The 19,854-nt window shown below is 53.1% G+C and overlaps 1 protein-coding gene across 1 annotated transcript in view; it reads left to right on the top strand.

Moving 5' to 3' along the window:
• Nucleotides 1–689: 689 nt before the first annotated feature.
• The window catches only part of LOC115641683 (immunoglobulin superfamily member 1-like), an 87,195-nt gene continuing 68,030 nt past the window's right edge, over nucleotides 690–19,854 (top strand). Inside the window, exons 1-7 of the mRNA XM_030545013.1 lie at nucleotides 690–768; nucleotides 1,232–1,522; nucleotides 3,109–3,393; nucleotides 3,918–4,208; nucleotides 4,679–4,741; nucleotides 5,608–5,719; nucleotides 11,959–12,031. Of these exons, the coding sequence (XP_030400873.1) occupies nucleotides 1,273–1,522; nucleotides 3,109–3,393; nucleotides 3,918–4,208; nucleotides 4,679–4,741; nucleotides 5,608–5,719; nucleotides 11,959–12,031 (1,074 nt within the window). The 5' untranslated portion in view covers nucleotides 690–768; nucleotides 1,232–1,272. The remainder of the gene's footprint in view (nucleotides 769–1,231; nucleotides 1,523–3,108; nucleotides 3,394–3,917; nucleotides 4,209–4,678; nucleotides 4,742–5,607; nucleotides 5,720–11,958; nucleotides 12,032–19,854) is intronic.

Below are 19,854 nucleotides of genomic sequence, written 5' to 3'. Positions count from 1 at the left end.
TTTCCTGGGTGCTGGCAGGTGAGTCTTGCCCACATGTTCAGGGTTTAGCTGATCACCATATTTGGGGTCGGGAAGGAATTTTCCTCCAGGGCAGATTGGCAGAGGCCCTGGAGGGTTTTTGCTTTCCTCTGCAGCGTGGGGCACGGGTCACTTGCTGGAGGATTCTCTGCAGCTTGAGGTCTTTAAACCACGATTTGAGGACTTCAGTAACTCAGACATAGGTCAGGGGTTTGTTACAGGAGTTGGTGGGTGAGATTCTGTGGCCTGCATTGTGCAGGAGGTCAGACTAGATGATCATAATGATCCCTTCTGGCCTTACAGTCTATGAGTCTATGAGATCAGAACCAGGCCCACAGGTTCCCTGTGGATGCAGAGAGGTGTCTGTTAGCCCTGGCGCTGTCCCTGAGGCTGGGTGCTGAGGGCAGGTTACAGACACACAGGGAGGGGTTTGTGTCTCCCCATCTCACTCTTGTTTGTGTGTGAACGCAGCATTCCTTCGGTCCAGCCCCTCCATCTCCGTCAGCCCCAGGGCGGTGATCGCCCCGGGGGCAGCCGTCACCCTCCGCTGTCAGTGTTGGTGTTGGGACAGGAGGCTATTTCTGTATAAAGATGGAATCGAAATCTGGGAGCTGGATCCTGCTGGGGATGAATTCACTATCCCCAGCGCCAGGTGGGAACACGCAGGAGCCTACAGCTGCCGATCCCACGCCCTATGGGATCCTCCCAACTGGTCGTACGCCAGTGACATCGTGTGGATCATTGTAGCAGGTGAGGGGCCTGGTTTGGCGTCCCTGTTCCCAGCCCCACACCCAGTCAGACTCTTGATGAGTGTCTGCCCTGATGGGACGTTCAGAGCCGGGCTCTGCCCTGAGCCCTGGACCCAGCAGAGGGACACCTGGCTGGAGACCCAGAGATGCAGCAGCTACTGGTGGCTGCTGTGCACTCATCTGGGGGGAGATACTGGCTAGATGGGCCTGTGGGGGGTCGGGGATGGGGAGGGAGGATACTGGGTTGGAAGGGCCCATTAAGTAGCTAGATGGGTACAGAGGGGTGCTCTGAGTTTAGGTCCTTGGGCAGTTTCTGGCATAGCTCCCAGGAATCTCTGGGATCTCAGAGAGCTTCCTCTGGCTGGGTTTTCTCCCAGGGCCCTGTCCCTGGGACCGTGCGGCGAGGACGGGGCGCAGTGACTGTGCTGGGGTCTGTCTCATGGCCTGTCTCCGTCTCGCTGCAGAGACCTACTACCCCAAACCCTCCATCTCCCTGCGCCCCAGCATGGGGGTCGCCCTGGGGGGAGCTGTGACCGTCCAGTGTCGGGGTCGGCACCAGAATGCGAGGTTCCTTCTGTGCAAAGATGGAAACCCGATCGCGCTGCGGGACGTGGAGCCGGCTGGGGATGTGACTCAGTTTCCCATCCACAATGTGAGCCGGAGGGACGCAGGGAGCTACAGCTGCTATTATCGCTCCAAATCAGACCCGCCCGTCTGGTCGTACCCCAGCGACCCCGTGGAGCTGGTGGTAGCAGGTGAGTGGCCCAGCTCCACTTCCCCACTCCCAGCCCCACACCCAGCTGAACCTTCAGGGGGTCTCGCCCTGGTGGGACGTTCAGAACCAGGCTCTGCCCTGGGCTCAGCAGAGGGGATGCCTGGCTGGGTAGTGGGGACAGAGTCACTGGGGGGTCCTGAGCCAGGGGAGAGCAGCAGCTGCTGAGGTTCAGGGCCAAGGGAGGGGGGATCCCTGCCCCCAGCGGGAGCTGCTGAGCAGCCATCCTTTCCCAGGGGGATGCTCCCCCGGGCTGCCCCTGTTCAGGGGATGCACAGAGGCGTCGAGGCCAAGGGGCTGTCCAGCCAGCCCCGCCCCCAGTACTGAATTCTCTTCCCAGCAGCCTGGAAAATGGTATACTCCTGAGGGAATTCTGCACCAAAAAATTAAAAATTCTGCACAAATATTTGAAAATTTGGCAAAATGTTGCAGATTTTATTTGTCAAAATAACACAATATAATCATGACAGTTTCAATTATTTTGGTCATTTATTTCAAAACATCTGTCTGTGAGTGTGTCTGTAACACTGCAGACCAAAACCGAAAGATTCTGGTAATTTTTTTTTTAAATGTATTCCTCACTAGGCACATTAACACAGAACTTTGGGTATTTCATTTAAATCACACAACAGAACTGTATTTCCTGCACCTGTCAGAAGCAGTGCAAAGGCTTGGGGGAGTCAGGGGTAATGGAGGAGCTGAGGAAGAGGGGAGGAACCTGGCAGTAAAACTAGAGATTGTTGGGTGTGGGTGGGAGAAGGTTTTTTTTTTGGGGGGCGGGGAATTGTTAGGGAGATGAGAAGCCTCCCCCATGCAGACCCTGGCTGACTTCAAGCCTCCCCCATTCAGTCAGGCACATCAGCCCCTGTCCCCACAAACCCCATCCCCATGGGTCTCTGTAGCTTCCTCCCCTGTCCTCAGACTCAACACTGTCACCCCACTAGCTCCTGAGCCCCAGTCTGTGACCCCCCAGCAGCCCTGGGTGCCCCCACTCTGCCCTAACCAGGCTCTGCGGCAAGTGCTGTGATGAACTTTTGCTCCTGGGGGGATACTGCAGCACGGGGCAGGCAGAGAATTTTCCCCAACACAGAAAATAAATTCTGCCCCCGAAGTGCTGCAGTTCCGCCTCTTCCCACCAGGGGCCGCTGTGGCGCCAGAACAGGGGGCTCCGTTCATGCTGCTGGCTGCTGTGGCGCTACAGCAGCCTCTGGTGGGAACAAGGCGGAACTGCAGCACTTCTTGGGCAGAAGGTATTTTCTGCGGGTAAAAAGCAAAATTACTCAGGATAGCGGAATTATGCATGTCCTAGGGTTGCCAACCCTCCGGGATTGGCCTGGAGTTTCCAGGAATTATAGATTAATCTTTACTTAAAGATTATGTCATGTGATAAAATCTCCAGGAATGCATCCAATCAAAATTGGCGACCCTTGCACACCTGCAGATGTGCAGAATTGTCCCAGGAGTAACAGATTGTGGATGCAGTGAGGTGGCTGTTAGCCCTGGGGCTGTCCCTGGGGCTGGGCGCTAAGGGCAGGTTACAGACAAACTCCTGTTTGTGTGTGAACGCAGAGCTCCCTGCTCCCGGACCCTCCATCTCCGTCAGACCCAGCGGGATGATCGCCCTGGGAGGAGCTGTCACCATCCGCTGCCAGTGTCGGTGCAAGGCCAGGAGGCTATTTCTGTACAAAGATGGAATCGAAATCCGGGAGCTGAATGATGATGGGGACAGGGGTGAATTCACCATCCCCATAGCCAGACGGGAAGACTCAGGGGTCTACAGCTGCCGATCTCGCTCCAGATCGGAGCCACCCAACTGGTCGGATCCCAGTGATTACATGCAGATTGTTGTAGCAGGTGAGGGGCCCGGCTCAGTGTCCCCACTTCCAGCACTACAGCCTGCCAGACCCACAGGGGGTTTCTGGGCCAATAGGACCCTCAGATCCAGGCTCTACCCTGAGCCCTCGGCCCAGCAGAGGGGACGCCTTGCTGGGGAGTGGGTACGGAGTCACTAAGGGGTTTCCCAGCCACTGGATATTGGGGGATGAGGGAGGGGGGGATCCAGGCCCCCAGGCAACCTTGGGGTGTCACTGAACTTGTGTGTCCCTCCATTTCCCTTTGTAAGAATGGGTGATAATCATCTTTCATCATCTTTTGTCTATGTCTGTGGAGGACTCAGCACCTCTGACTCCCAGGAGTCCTGGCTCCCAGCCTGGGGTACAGAGGGGTGCTCTGGATTTTAGGCAGTTCCGGGGGTAGTTCCCAGCGGTTCCTCTGGCTGGGTTTTCTCCCAGGGGCCCGTCTCTGGGACCGTGCAGGGAGGACAGGGAGCAGTGACTGTTGCAGGGTCTGTCTCATGGCCTGTCTCCTTCTCACTGCAGAGCTCAGATACCCCAAACCCTCCATCTCCCTGCGCCCCAGCGCGGGAGTCACCCTGGGGGGAGCTGTGACCGTCTGGTGTCGGGGTCGGCACCAGAACATGAGGTTCCTTCTGCACAAATTTGGAAACCCGAACGTGTTGCAGGACGTGGTCCTGGCTGGGAATGTGGCTGAGTTTCCCATTCGCAACGTGAGCCGGAGAGATGCAGGGAGCTACCGCTGCTATTATCGCTCCAAATCTGACCCGCCCGTCTGGTCGGAGCCCAGCGACCCCGTGGAGCTCGCGATAGCCGGTGAGGGGCCTCCTCAGCGTCCCCATTCCCAGCCCCACCCCCAGCCAGCCTGTGATGGGAGGCTTAGAGCCAGGCTCTGCCCTGAGCCCTGTGGCCCACTGGGGGCGGGGGGTTCCTCAGTCACAGGGGGAGCAGCAGCTGCTGGAGGTTTGGGGCTCAGGGAGGGGGGATCCCTCCTCCCAGGGGGTGCTGCAGAGCAGGCCCCTTTCCCAGGAGGATGCTCCCCCGGCTGACCCCGTTCTGGGGAGGCACAGAGGAATCAGGGCCCACGGGCTGCCCAGCCGGCTCTGGCCCCAGTGCTGAATTCACTCCCCACCACCAGCTCAGACAGTTAAAGCCGAAGGAAACGCCAGGTCATGGGCCAAGCAGTATCACAGTTTCAGCAGCTTCCCCCCCCCCACCCCGCCCAGCCCTGCGTGCTTGGTTCCCTCCCTTCCCCATCTCAGCTGAAGCTCATTTTTATCCCCCAGAGGGAACCAACCCAGATGGGCTCCAGGAGCCGCATCCACCCCCAACGGAGCCGGCAGGAGAAGGTGAGCGAGTGAAATGGAACAATTCATCCCCCAGGGAACAGGGCTCCTGGCTCAGACGCCCAAGGGGCCATTCGGGTCGTCTGGAGGGGGATGATCCCTGCAGACAGAACTGATGGGTTCAGTTCTTCTAGATAGAGGGTGATGGACAGATCCATGGGGACGGACGGCCAGGAGTCCATGGGCATGTAGGTCCTTGGGAACGTAGGGCGGTGGACAGATGGGATCACGTCTGGTCAGGGATAGAAAGACGAACTAACATCTTGTCTACATGAAAACTGGACCCGAAATGACGGATCCCATGTGGTTCCCAGCCCCCACTGATGATCTCAGAGTGTGTCTGGGCTGTCGGAATTAGCGCCCCTGGTTTGATACAGTGAGGGAGGGGGGGGTCCCTGACCCACCCCCCAATAGATGTTCCGCTGCATCTGGCTGGGCCCCGGGCACCACCAGGACATGGGGGGCAGCGGGTGACGTCCCAGCCTCCCCCTGCACGCAGTGCCTGGCTGTGTGTGATAGGAGCTGAGATACCCCGGGGAGGGGCTCACAGCGCAGCAGACAGGCCGGGGCAGAGGTACCTGTGGGGGTGGGCAGAGGGGCACTACGAGGTGCTGAATGGCTCGGGGGAAGTTCAACTACCCAGGTGACCTGTTCTCCAGGGAAGCTGAGGCTCAGCCCCCCAGGGCATCAGGATGTGGCCTCCCCTGAGGGGTCCAGAGGAGGCCCCAGAGCCACAGCACCTGGGGGACCCTAGAGGGGGGCTGGGCCAGACCTGCTGGATGGGGGGGTTGGTGGCTCTGCTCCGAGGGCAGCGCCAGCTGCTGAATTTCCCATCTGAGTCCCTAAGTAACTCTCCCCTTCCCCCGCAGCAGCCCCCCCCAGGCACCTGGATTTCACCCACGCCAACATCGCCCGCCTGGTGCTGAGCGCCATGGTCCTGCTCGTCCTGGGGCTGATCCTGGCCGAGGCCTATTACAGCCTGTCATGAACAGATCGTAAGAGTTAATAGAACAGGAGTACTTCATATCTCTTTTGCCTGGAAAGGTTTAACAAGATCAGTGAGCCTGGCTGTCACCTGACCAGAAGACCAGTCAGGGGACAGGAGACTTTCAAATCTTAAGGGAGGGAAGTTTTTGTGTGTGTGTGTGTGTGTGTGTGTGGTGTTAGTGTTTGGTTGTTGTTCACTCTGGGGGCTCAGAGGGACCAGACATGCAACCAGGTTTCTCTCCAATCTCCCTGATACCGGTTCTTATAGATTCAAAATAGTGAGTACTAGGTGATAAGGCGAGTTAGGCTTATGTTTGTTTTCTTTATTTGCAAATGTGTATTTGGCTGGAAGGAGTTCAAATCTGTATTTGGCTGGAAGGATTTTACTTTGTACTTGTATACTTAGGCTGGGAGGGTATTCCCAGTGTCTATAGCTGAAAGACCCTGTAACATATTCCATCTTAAATTTACAAATATAATTTTTTACTGTTTTTTCTTTCTTTAATTAAAAGCTTTTCTTGTTTAAGAACCTGATTGTTTTTTTATTCTGGTGTGAGACCCCAGGGGACTGGGTCTGGATTCACCAGGGAACTGGTGGGGAGAAAGGAGGGAAGGGGGAGAGAAAGGAGGCGGCGAACAGAGCGGCTAACAGGGGAGTTTCAGTGGGAGTGCTGTTGGAGGAGCAGGTTTTTGTGGATTTTGTAGTTTGTAGTGTTTGTGTGTGAGTGTGTGTGTGTGCAGGCTGCTAGGGGCTGTGTGCTGGGAGTGAGGCTGAGCCCTGAGTTGGGGGCGGGGCTTACCTGATTAGGGGTCCTATATAAGCAGCCAGGCACTCAGGCAGCGGCACAGGAGGCGGCGAACAGAGCGGCTAACAGGGGAGTTTCAGTGGGAGTGCTGTTGGAGGAGCAGGTTTTTGTGGATTTTGTAGTTTGTAGTGTTTGTGTGTGAGTGTGTGTGTGTGCAGGCTGCTAGGGGCTGTGTGCTGGGAGTGAGGCTGAGCCCTGAGTTGGGGGCGGGGCTTACCTGATTAGGGGTCCTATATAAGCAGCCAGGCACTCAGGCAGCGGCACAGGAGGCGGCGAACAGAGCGGCTAACAGGGGAGTTTCAGTGGGAGTTTCCAGGGGGAGGTTACAGGGGAGACCCAGGCAGAGGAACCAGGAAGGCAGACCAAAGAGGCAGGGGTCTGCAAGCAGCCCAACCCGTGTTGGTGGCCTGCAGAGTGGTGTGAGGCGTGGATTGCCAGGCACAGAGTTGGAGTGCTACAATGGAGGCGGAGGCAGCAGGTGCAGACACGCTGAGGATGACTGGATGCGGTAGCTGCGGCATGTACATGGTCCTAGAGGGAGCACCTGAAAGGAGTTTCATCTGCATGAAGTGCCGCCTGATAGAGCTGCTGGAGGAAAAGGTCAGAGGACTGGAGATGCAAGTGGAAACTCTGGCTGAGTTTAGAAGGGGATTTGAGCAGATGATGGAACACAGACATGACGAGGAGCAGGGGACAAGCTCAGACAAACAGATAGAAGCAGGACCAAAGGACTCTGAGGAGGGGCTGCTGGGTGAGGAAAGTGGACGATGGAAGCATGTGACTAGGAGAACCAGGCAGAGGAAAAGACGGGCCAGCGATGGAGAAATAGAACTCAGGAACAGGTTTGCTGAGTTAGGAAATCAAGATGGAGCACAGCAGGCTACTGAAGGACAAAGGGCGAGGAAGAAGAGGCGAGCAGCTAGTCCTGCAGAAAGAGGGGAGGAGTCGATGGAGGCGACACCAAGTGTGAGCCCTAGGAGGACTGTAAGGGCGAATACAAATCAAGAGGAAATGCAAGCACCTGCTGTGGGGGATAGACCGCAGAATCGCACAGTCGCCAGGAAAAGGCAAGTTTACGTGATTGGAGACTCTTTACTGAGAAGAGTGGATAGGCCTGTAACTAGACCTGATCGGGAGAACAGAAGGGTGTGCTGTCTGCCAGGGGCTAAGATACAGGATGTGGACCAGAGGCTGAATACGATCTTAGCAGGAGCGGGAAAGAATCCGTTGATTATCCTTCATGTGGGAACGAATGATACGGCTAGTTACTCGCTGGACTGTATCAAGGAGGACTATGCCAGACTGGGGAAGAGGCTCAAAGACATCGAGGCTCAGGTGATCTTCAGTGGGATTCTGCCGGTTCCTAGAGCGGGGCGACGAAGGAGTGACAAGATTATGGCGATCAACAGATGGCTTAGGGAGTGGTGTTATAAGACGGGCTTTGGGATGTACGGTCACTGGGAAGCGTTTACGGATAGACGACTGTTCGCTCAGGATGGACTTCATCTAAGCAAGGAGGGAAATAGAATTCTAGGATGGAGGCTCGCCGACCTCATCAAGAGAGCTTTAAACTAGGAAGTTGGGGGAGATGGTTGGGAGATGTTCAGGAGATCTCCACGCCGGAATGTAACCTGGAGAGGAAAGTAAACAAAGTGAGAGGGGATACCCTTGTGGTCCCAAGATTTGATCCAAGGAGGAATAGTGGAGAAACCAGAGTAACGGGTGATGCTGGTGGTAAAAGGTCGCTGCACGACGGAGGAAAGAATGTCACTGATGCCAAACGCCGAAAATTAAAAGGTCTGTACACTAATGCGAGGAGTCTAGGTAACAAGATGGAGGAACTGGAGTTACTGGTGCAGGAAGTAAAACCGGATATTATAGGGATAACTGAAACCTGGTGGAATAGCACTCATGACTGGAGCACGGGCATTGAAGGCTATGTGCTGTTTAGGAAAGACAGAAAGAAAGGCAAAGGTGGTGGAGTAGCCTTGTACATCAATGATGACATTAACTGTAGCGAAATAAGAAGCGATGGAATGGATAAGACAGAGTCTGTCTGGGCGAAAATCACATTGGGTAAAAAAGCAACTAGAGCTTCCCCTGAGATAGTGCTTGGCGTGTGCTACAGACCGCCGGGATCTGATTGGGATATGGATAGAGACCTCTTTAATGTCTTTAATGAAGTAAACACAAAGGGGAAATGTGTGATTATGGGGGACTTCAACTTCCCGGATATAGACTGGAGGACGAGTACTTGCAAGAATAATAGGGGTCAGATTTTTCTGGATGTGATAGCGGATGGATTTCTTCATCAAGTAGTTGAAGTACCTACGAGAGGAGATGCCATTTTAGATTTGGTGTTGGTGAGCAGTGAGGACCTCGTAGAAGAAATGGTGGTGGGGGATAACCTTGGTTCGAGTGATCATGAGCTGATTCAGTTCAAACTAGATGGAAGGGTAAACAAATGTAGATCTGGGATTAGGGTTTTTGACTTCTCGAGGGCTAATTTTAAAGAGTTAAGGAAATTAGTTAGGGAAGTGGATTGGACGGAGGAATTAGTGGATTTGGATGCGGAGGAGGCCTGGAATTACTTTAAGTCACAGCTGCGGAGACTGTCGGAAGCCTGCATCCCGAGAAAGGGGAAAAAAAACATGGGCAGGAGTCGTAGGCCAAACTGGATGAGCAAACAACTCAGAGAGGGGATTAGACAAAAGCAGACAGCTTACAGAGAGTGGAAGAAAGGCAGGATCAGTAAGGAAAGCTACCTTGGTGAGGTCAGAACATGTAGGGATAAAGTGAGGAAGGCTAAAAGCCGCATTGAACTGGACCTTGCAAAGGGAATCAAAACCAATAGTAAAAGGTTCTACAGCCACATAAATAAGAAGAAAACAAAGAAAGAAGAAGTGGGGCCGCTATACACAGAGGATGGAATGGAGATTAAGGATAACCTAGGCATGGCCCAACATCTAAACAAGTACTTTGCTTCAGTTTTTAATAAGACTAGTGAACCTTGGGATGATGGAGGGATGATAAACGGGAATGTGGATATGGAAATGGATATTACCGCAACTGAGGTAGAGGCCGTACTTGAACAGCTCGATGGGACGAAGTCGGAGGGCCCGGACAATCTCCATCCGAGGATATTAAAGGAACTGGCGCGTGAAATTGCGAGCCCGTTAGCGGAAATTTTTAAGCAATCGGTAAACTCGGGGGTTGTGCCGTATGATTGGAGGATTGCTAATGTAGTTCCTATTTTTAAGAAAGGGAATAAAAGTGATCCGGGTAATTATAGGCCTGTTAGCTTGACGTCTGTAGTATGCAAGGTCTTGGAAAAAATCTTAAGGGAGAAAGTAGTCAAGGACATAGAAGTCAATGGCAATTGGGACGAATTGCAACACGGATTTAGTAAAGGTAGATCGTGCCAAACCAATCTGATCTCCTTCTTTGAGAAGGTGACGGATTACTTAGATAAAGGAAATGCGGTAGATATAATTTACCTAGATTTTAGTAAGGCGTTCGACACGGTTCCGCACGGGGAACTGTTAGTCAAATTGGAAAAGATGGGAATGAATACGAAAGTTGTAAGTTGGATAAGGAACTGGTTAAAGGGGAGACTCCAGAGGGTCGTATTGAAGGGTGAACTGTCAGGCTGGAAGGAGGTCACTAGTGGAGTCCCTCAAGGATCGGTTTTGGGACCGATCTTATTTAACCTTTTTATTACTGACCTTGGCACAAAGAGCGGGAATGTGCTAATTAAGTTTGCGGATGACACGAAGCTGGGAGGTATTGCTAATACGGAGAAGGACAGGGATACTATTCAGGAAGATCTGAACCACCTTATAAACTGGAGTAATAGAAATAGGATGAAATACAATAGTGAAAAGTGCAAGGTTATGCATTTAGGAATTAATAATAAGAATTTTGGATATACGTTGGGGGAGCATCAGTTGGAAGCGACGGAGGAGGAGAAGGACCTTGGGGTGCTGGTTGATAGCAGGATGACTATGAGTCGCCAATGTGATACGGCTGTTAAAAAAGCAAATGCGATTTTGGGATGCATCAGGCGGGGTATTTCCTGCAAGGATAAGGAGGTGTTAGTACCGTTATACAAGGCGTTGGTGAGACCCCATCTGGAATACTGTGTGCAGTTCTGGTGTCCCATGTTCAAGAAGGATGAATTCAAACTGGAACAGGTTCAGAGACGGGCTACGAGGATGATCCGAGGAATGGAAAAACTGCCTTATGAAAGGAGACTCAAAGAGCTTGGCTTGTTTAGCCTGGCCAAAAGAAGGCTGCGGGGGGATATGCTTACTCTATATAAATATATCAGGGGGGTTAACGTTAGGGAGGGAGAGGAATTATTTAAGTTTAGTACTAATGTAGGCACGAGGACGAATGGGTATAAACTGGATATTAGGAAGTTTAGACTTGAAATTAGACGAAGGTTTCTAACCATTAGGGGAGTGAAGTTCTGGAACAGCCTTCCGAGGGAAGTAGTGGGGGCAGAAGACTTTCCTGGCTTTAAGACAAAGCTTGATAAGTATATGGAGGGGATGTTATGATAGGATTGTAATTTGGGCAATTGATCTTGGATTACCACCAGATAGGTCTGCTCAATGATCTGCGGGGAGTTGTTGGATGGCATGGGAACTGAGTTACTGCAGAGAATTCCTTCTTGGGTGCTGGCTGGTGAGTCTTGCCCACATGCTCAGGGTTTAGCTGATCGCCATATTTGGGGTCGGGAAGGAATTTTCCTCCAGGGCAAATTGGCAGTGGCCCTGGAGGTTTTTCGCCTTCCCCTGCAGCATGGGGCACGGGTCACTTGCTGGTGGTTTCTCTGCAGCTTGAGGTCTTCAAACCAATTTTGAAGATTTCAATAACTCTATCCTGGGATAGGGGTTGTTATAAAATTGGATGGGTGGGGTTCTGTGGCCTGCCTTGTGCAGGAGGTCAGACTAGATGATCAGATTGGTCCCTTCTGACCTATGAGTCTATGAGTCTATGAGTCTATGAGAGTCTGGGTGGGGGAGAGAGAAGGAGGGGGAAAGGTGAATTTTCCTCTCTGTTTTAAGATTCAAGGAGTTTGAATCACAGTGATCTTCCAGGGTAACCCAGGGAGGGGAAGTCTGGGAGAGGCAACGGTGAGGGAAAGGGTTTACTTTCCTTGTGTTAAGATCCAGAGGGTCTGGGTCTTGGGGGTCCCTGGGCAAGGTTTTGGGGGGACCAGAGTGTATCAGGCACTGGAATTCCTGGTTGGTGGCAGCACTACAAGTACTAAGCTGGTAATTGAGCTTAGAGGAATTCATGCTGGTACCCCATCTTTTGGATGCTAAGGTTCAGAGTGGGGAATTATACCATGACACAGCTATCTGAGAGGGGTGCCCTAGGTGAGGTGACCACCCCTTCTGTGTCCCTTGCTCCCCCCAGGGCCTGGGTGCAGGGTGACATGGGCCCCTCTAACCCGCCATCTCTCTTCACCCCCAGGAACCTGGATCTGGCTGTACAGAGAAGAAAATCTCCCCAGGGAACGAGCCGCTTCCCCTTGGGGGGCTGAGATGCTGGCACAAATCCCCCTGCTCCCAAACACCCCTGCCTCAAGCATCCTGCCCCCCAGACTGCTCCTGATCCAACTGCTGCACCCCAGGATGGAAGCTCCTTTCTCCCTAGACCTCCCCCACTCTGCATTTCTATTGTATAAATCCCCAGAACTTCCTGTTCCTCTGCTCTGTCCCCCAAATTTCCCCACCCCAAGGAGCTGTGATACCAGAGCCTTGAAATGTCCCCTCGTGGTGGGTTCAGCCGAAGAAGGTGAGTGAGAAGGTCAGGCAGCGTCACGAGAACCTGGACGAACGAACGTTGGAGGGAAAGCTGGCGAGACAGAAAGACGGGATTAGTCCAACTTGAGCGGCCGCCGGACATAACCCACGGGCTGGACTGGGGCCCACCTGAGACACAGGAGAAGTGGGGAAGGAGAAATCTGTGACCCAAAACTGGGGTGTTAGAAACAAGGCCTCATTAGTGGATAAAATATTGTGGGGACAGGCTGTGCTGCCCACTGCCCCTTTTAGGGGCGCTCAATTCACTGCTACGAATCCTGCTCCGTGGAGGCATCCTGAGCAGAGCGGCCATAGAGAGGGACCCCAATGCCATTGCCCCTCCCCCAGCTGAACCCCAACCTGGGAGGAAACGGGGTCGGACTTTAACAGCAGCCGCGGCGACGCCAGCTCCAGCCCAGCTCTGCTGGCTCCTCTGCCCCACCCAGGACAGTCGCTAGCGTCTCCGGGACCAGCAGGGAGACGCCCAAACCCGAGGGATTTTCCGGCTAGAGACTCGCTCCAGCGAACGGGGCCGGGGCTGGAACAAACCCCTCGTTTCACATGGTGCCTGCCACGGCTCCCCTGGTTCCTGCTTTGCTGGGTCTGTAACATCTGGTCCCAGGGGTCAATGGGGGTTTGCTGTGGGGCTGAGCAGGCTGCGGGCTCCGGACCCCACCCTGTCTTTAACCCTGTTCAGTGTGGGGCAGGGGCTGGGGCATGTTCGCACGTTCGGCTCTTTATTGCATCTGTTCAGGGTTCCTTCCCCACTCTGAACTCTGGGGTACAGATGTGGGGACCTGCAGGAAAGACCCCCTAAGCTTATATTCCACCTGCTTAGGTTAAAAACTTCCCCAAGGCACAAATTCCTTTCTAGCCTTAATATTGCTGCCACCACCAAGTGATTTAAACAAATATTCAGGGAGGGGCCACTTGGAGCCCTACCTCCCCCAAAATATCCCCCCAAGCCCCTTCACCCCCTTTCCCGGGGAGGCTTGAGAATAATATCCTCACCAGTTGGTACAGGTGAACACAGACCCAACCCCTTGGATCTTAAGAACAATGAAAAAATCAGTCAGGTTCTTAAAAGAAGGATTTTAATTAAAGAAAAGGTAAAAAGAATCACCTCTGTAAAATCAGGGTGGTAAGTATTTACAGACTAAGAAAAGACTGAAGAACACAGAGGATTTCCCCTCTAGGCAAAACCTTAAAGTTACAAAACAGGGATAAACCTCCCTCTTAGCACAGGGAAAATTCACAAGCTAAAACAAAAGGTAACCTAACACGTTTCCTTGCGATTACTTACTATTTCTGCAAGTCTAGATGCTTAATTCAGATACGCTTAAGGAGATGGAATTTCCCTGCCTGGTTTCCTGGCTGGCTCCGAGAGACACAGACCAAAACCTTCCCCCACAGATCTGAAAGTATCTTCTCCCCTTATGGGTCCTGATCTCCTTCTTTGAGATGGTAACAGATTATTTAGACAAAGGAAATGCAGTAGATCTAATTTACCACGATTTCAGTAAGGCATTTGACACAGTTCCGCATGGGGAATTATTAATTAAATTGGAAAAGTTGGGGATCAGTATGAAAATTGAAAGGTGGATAAGGAACTGGTTAAAGGGAAGACTACAACGGGTCGTACTGAAAGCTGAACTGTCAGGCTGGAAGGAGGTTACTAGTGAAGTTCCTCAGAGATCGGTTTTGGGGCCAATCAGATTTAATCTTTTTATTACTGACCTTGGCACAAAAAGTGGGAATGTGCTAATAAAGTTTGTGGATGACACAAAGCTGGGAGGTATTGCTAACACAGAGAAGGGCTAGGATATCATACAGGATAATCTGGATGACCTTGTAAACTGGAGTAATAGTAATAGGATGAAATGTAATAGTGAAAAGTGCAAGGTCATGCATTTAGGGATGAATAATAAGAATTTTAGTTATTAATTGGGGACACATCAGTTGGAAGTAACAGAGGAGGAGAAGGACCTTGGAGTATTGGTTGATCACAGGATGACTGAGCCGCCAATGTGATATGGCCGTTAAAAAAGCTAATAAGGTCTTGGGATGCATCAGGCGAGATATTTCCAGCAAAGATAAGGAGGTGTTAGTACCATTATACAGAGCACTGGTGAGACCTCATCTGGAATACTGTGTGCAGTTCTGGTCTCCCGTGTTTAAGAAGGATGAATTCAAACTGGAACAGGTACAGAGACGAGCTACGAGGATGATCCGAGGAATAGAAAACCTGTTTTATGAAAGGAAACTCAAAGAGCTTGGCTTGTTTAGCCTAACCAAAAGAAGGCTGAGGGGGGATAGGATTGCTTTCTATAAATATAGCAGAGGGATAAATTTAGGGAGGGAGAGGAATTATTTAAGCTTAGTACCAATGTAGACACAAGAACAAATGGGTATAAACTGGATACTAGGAAGTTTAGACTTGAAATTAGACAAAGGTTTCTAACCATTAGAGGAGTGAAGTTCTGGAACAGCCTTCCAAGGGGAGCAGTGGGTGCAAAAGACATATCTGGTTTCAAGACTAAGCTTGATAAGTTTATAGAAGGGATGGTATGATGGGATCTTTGATTACCAGCAGGTATGTATGCGTAGTGGTCTGTGATGGGATGTTGGATGGGATGGGATCTGAGTTACTACAGAGAATTCTTTCCTGGGTGCTGGCAGGTGAGTCTTGCCCACATGCTCAGGGTTTAGCTGGTCGCCATATTTGGGGTCGGGAAGGAGTTTTCCACCAGGGCAGATTGGCAGAGGCCCTGGAGGTTTTTCACCTTCCTCTGCAGCATGGGGCACGGGTCACTTCCTGGAGGATTCTCTGCAGCTTGAGGTCTTCAAACCACAATTTGAGGATGTCAGTAACTCAGACATAGGTTAAGGGTTTGTTATTGAAGTGGATGGGTGAGATTCTGTGGCCTGCATTGTGCAGGAGGTCAGACTAGATGATCATAATGGTCCCTTCTGACCTTAAAGTCTATGAGACGATGAGAAAGTATCTTCTTCCCTTATGGGTCCTTTTGGTCAGATGCCCCCCAGGTTATCTGAGCTTCTTAACCCTTTACAAGTGAAGGAGAAATTAACCCTTTACAGGGTAAAGAGGGATTTTATGCTACCCTTAGCTATATGTTTATGACGGCATCTCCATGAGCACAACAGGGCGCAGAGCGATTTAGCCGCTCGTGCTTCTGGCCCCCCCATGGCAGGCGTTTGCGGGGAGGTGGCTGGGGGGTGCTGGGAGTTTGAGGGAAGTAGGTTGGGGGTGTCGGGAGGGGGGTTGAGGGTGCTCGGATGGGGGACAGGAGTTTGAGGGCATCCCCTCAGAAGGTCAGTGAGGGGGTTAGGATTGTTGGAGTTTCTGAGGGGGGAGGGGCAGATGGTGCCAGCTGGAAGGGAGCTGCCATTGCTACCCCTCAGAAGCTTCCCCTCTCAGTATCCCCCTCTTGTTCCTGCCCCCTCAGTCCTGGGTACCCCACTTTCTTTCCACTCCGTCTCCTGCCTCCACACCTCCCTCTTCCCCACATTTCCTGCCTCATAATGACCCCCACATGCCTCCCCTTCCCCTCCCCTCTTCCTCCTCTCCACCCCTCTAGATACTCCTGCCCCCCCACATTCCCAGCCCCACAGTGCCCTCTCCTGACCCCCCTTCTCTGCTCCCCACACTTTGCCATGTAGCCCCCCCCAATGGGTCTGGGCTGGGAGTGGGGAACAGGATTGTTTTCTGCCAAAACCCCTGCAGAGATGGGCAGGGGGAGGGAGAGGGGCAGGTTCAGCCTGAAACACACATGTCACTGTCCTGCCCCAGCCTCCCCTCAGCTCTTGCCCCCTCAGTCTCAGCCCCTCTTCCCCTCTCCCCACATTCTTCTTCCCTCCCTCAGCCCCACACGCTGCCTGGTCTTTAATGACCCACATATCCCCATGTCCCCTCAGCCTCCCTGCCTCATGGGGAACTGGCTGGGTGGGAAATGGGGGCTTTGTGGAAGATGGACTGATGGGGGAGGGTGAGTGTGGGGGGGCAGGCCATGTAGCTGCCCCCACACAGCAAAGCAGGGGGTCAGGATTGCTGAGATGGGGCAGCTATGTGAGGGGATGGGGGAAGAAAGGGGGAGGGGATGTGGGGCATGATTAGACACAACAGGGGGTGAAGGGACACAGGATGAGGGACAGAACTGGGGGAATGGGAACCTGAATGGGGTGAGGGGGGGACATGAGAAAACTCAGGCTTGGGGGACAGAATAGGAGAGGGGACACAGGCCAGGGGGCAGAACAGGGGGCTGAGGAGCCCAATGTGTGAATGTCATGGATGGGGGGTGAAGGGCAAATGAGCTGGGGAGCCAGAGCTGGGGCATCTGCCGGGGAAGGGGTTGTCTCGAGTTCTGTCCCCATGTTCTTCCCCCCTCCCCTTTCTGGGGGGGCTGGTCTCTGCAGCATCCTGGGGTCGGAGAGGAAAGCTCGGCTCAGCCGTCGACCCCTGTGAGCTCTACCGAGGGCCCTGAGCTGCGCAGACCCACGGCCCTGGGGATGGGCTGGGGAAGGGACACGGGGCCTGTGACAATGCGGTTCTGGCAGGACCCAACTAAGAGTGCCAATTCAGGGCCAATTGCTCAAACAGGGCAGTTACAGCCCTAGGCTGGGGTTTTTCCACCTCTAAGGCAAACCAAACCAGCCAGACAAAAAGGACTTTGGTCTCACCCCACTGGCTAACCACAAGTCACAGAAGCAATTTCCTTAGACACTTCAGTCTCCCAGTATCACCACCAGTCCCACATGTCCCAGGGATGAATGGTTATGAAAACCAACACGCCAATGAAAAAAAAAGATTCTCTCGATCCCAAAGAATCAAGCCCAAACCCAGGTCAATATACACATCAGATGTTACCCCCAAATCATGCTGTTGCCAATCCTTTAGAATCTAAAATCTAAAGGTTTATTCATAAAGGAAAAAAGACAGAGATGAGAGCTAGAATTGGTTAAATGGAATCAATTACATACAGTTAATGGCAAAGTTCTTAGTTCAGGCTTGTAGCAGTGATGGAAGAAACTGCAGGTTCAAATCAAGTCTCTGGAGAACATCCCTTTGTTCAGAGCTTCAGTTTGTAGCCAAGTCCCTCCAGAGGTAAGAAGCAGGACTGAAGACCAGATTGCGATGAGGCGTCAGCCTTATATAGACTCTTCCAGGTGTAAGAACACTTCTTTGTCCTTACTGTGGAAAATTACAGCAAAATGAAGCCTGGAGTCACATGGGCCAGTCCCTGCACACCCTGCTGAGTTACAAGGCGTATCTGCCTCCTCTCAATGGGTCAGTTGTGTAGCTGATGGTCCTTAATGGGCCATCAAGCAGGCTAGGCAGAGCTAACACCAACTTGTCTGGGATTTTTTCCAGAACTACAGCACCAATTTGAAATACAGATAGTATACAGTCAATACTCATAACTTCAACTACAAAAGGATACAGACATACAGACAGCATAATCATAACCAGCAACCCATAACCTGGTCTTAGACACTTTATATGACCCCCTTTACATAAGATTTGGTGCCACTACAGGACCTTGGTTGCAAACCATGTTCTATATGGTTCCAGTTTATATCAATAACATCACAGGGCCTAATATGTGTTCTTTTCTCTAAGCACCAGACCCCAACCCCTAGCCAGAGCCAGGGAGAGAACCCAGAAGTCCTGGCTCCCAGTCCCCTTGCTCTAACCACCAGGCACCACTCCCCTCTCAGAGCCAGGGAGAGAACCTAGGAGTCCTGGCTCCCAGCCCCTCCTCTCCAATCACTAGACTCCACTCTCTTCCCAGAGCTGGGGTATATTACAAGGTAGCTGCTGGGGCATCAGGTTTATGCCAAGTTTCACTAAATGTTAGTCTCTAAAGTGCCACAAGGATCCACATTGTTGTTTTTTCAGTACCAGAAACAGGACGTGAGTGCCGGCTCTGGGCAAACTTCCCCTTTTCATGGATTTACCGGTTCCTGCTTTAACAACTCAGGGTCTAAATTTACTGCTACGTCGAGCCCCTCACAGGTGCCGGAAACCACAACCCCTCCCAGCCCCACAACCCTCTGTCCTGTCTCTGTCTCACACCACTGCACTAAGAACTGCGTCTGCAGTGACACTGCCTGAGAAGGAGGTTGGCCAGGCCCCTCTACCCTCATGCTCCAGGGTGGGAGTTGGGCCCAGCCGGGTCAGGAAGGAACCTCTGCTCTGCTCCATGGGAGAGGGTTGCTCCATGGAGGGCACAGTGTGTGTGTGTGTGGGGGGGGGGTCCCTCCTCTGCTCTGAGCTGCTGCTCCAGGGAGGCTAGACGGGCCTATTGGAAAAGGTCAGGGCAGCCTGGGCACCTCTTGACACCTCCTGAGATTCCCCTATTCCCAGCTGGTCCCCGGACTGGGCAGCTCCCATGTGGGGCTGGGAGGTGATGGCGGCGGCTGGGCAGCTGCAGGAGGGGATGTGGTTTTCTGGGTGCTGTAGGGATCTGGCTTTGCTCTGAGCACGGTAGATTTGGCCTGGAGATTGCAGAGGAATCATCTGATGTAGAAGAAAGGGGCCGAGCGCATCATGGGCTTCCTGTGGCTGCAGCCGCCGGCACAGTTCCTCATTCTGCTCGCACTTGGGCTTCAGGCTCGGTGGAGCTCAGCACCGGGGTGTTGGTGGCAGCACTGAGGGGCCCCCCACTGCCCTGTCATGGCATCTGCTCGCACCATCCTCCTCCTCGGTGAGTATTGGGGACAGCCAGGGCGTGGGTCCATGGGGGGTGGGATCTCAGACCAGAGTGTGTGCCCATGTGGGGGGTGGGGATCTGAGACCAGGACGTAGGATCCAGTTGCTCTGGGATCTGGTCACTAATGAGCCGTCTCCTTTCCAGGCTGCTGGCTGGCCGGGCACAGTGGGGTGTGGGGAGGTGAGTATCAGTCTGTGGGGAGGACGGTAACATCAAGGATGGGAGAGGGGATGTGTGGGGTGGGGAAAAGAGGAACTGAGCCTTAAACATTCCCCAAAACTCAACCCAAACTCCCCCTGTGGGCTTAGACCCGGCCCCATTCTTCTGTGTCACCTGCCCCCCACGTTAGAGTAACTAGGAGCAGAAACTGGCTCCCGGGGTCTGAGGAAGCAGATGGGAACCGTCCCCTGGTTCCAAGTCCTGTCCCCGACAGGCTGTGAGGATCGGGGTTGGGGGCAGCACGTGGATTTATTTCAGCTCATACAAACGCTAACAGGGCCCGTCCGTGGGCTCTAGATCCCCTGGGGGAACCAAAACGTTCCGGGTCAGTGCAGCCATGGGGGAGAACCCCCCAGATCCACCCCCACCCCCAGATCTTCCCCTAGACCCAGATCCACCCTCCAGCACCCTCCCCTGCACTCACAGCCCCCCGGTTCCCAAGGCCTGGGGAGGGGGTGGAGTGGGGGCGAGGTGGGATGAAAAGGGGTGAGGCGGGGGTGGAGCACGGGCAGGGGCCATGGGGAGGGGTGGAGTTGGGGCAGACAAGGGGAAGGAAG

The sequence above is a fragment of the Gopherus evgoodei genome, unplaced genomic scaffold (assembly GCF_007399415.2).
Source record: "Gopherus evgoodei ecotype Sinaloan lineage unplaced genomic scaffold, rGopEvg1_v1.p scaffold_35_arrow_ctg1, whole genome shotgun sequence".
Classification (NCBI taxonomy): domain Eukaryota; kingdom Metazoa; phylum Chordata; order Testudines; family Testudinidae; genus Gopherus; species Gopherus evgoodei.
Note: the sequence above shows the minus strand (reverse complement) of the source record. Positions and strands in the feature narration are given on the sequence as shown.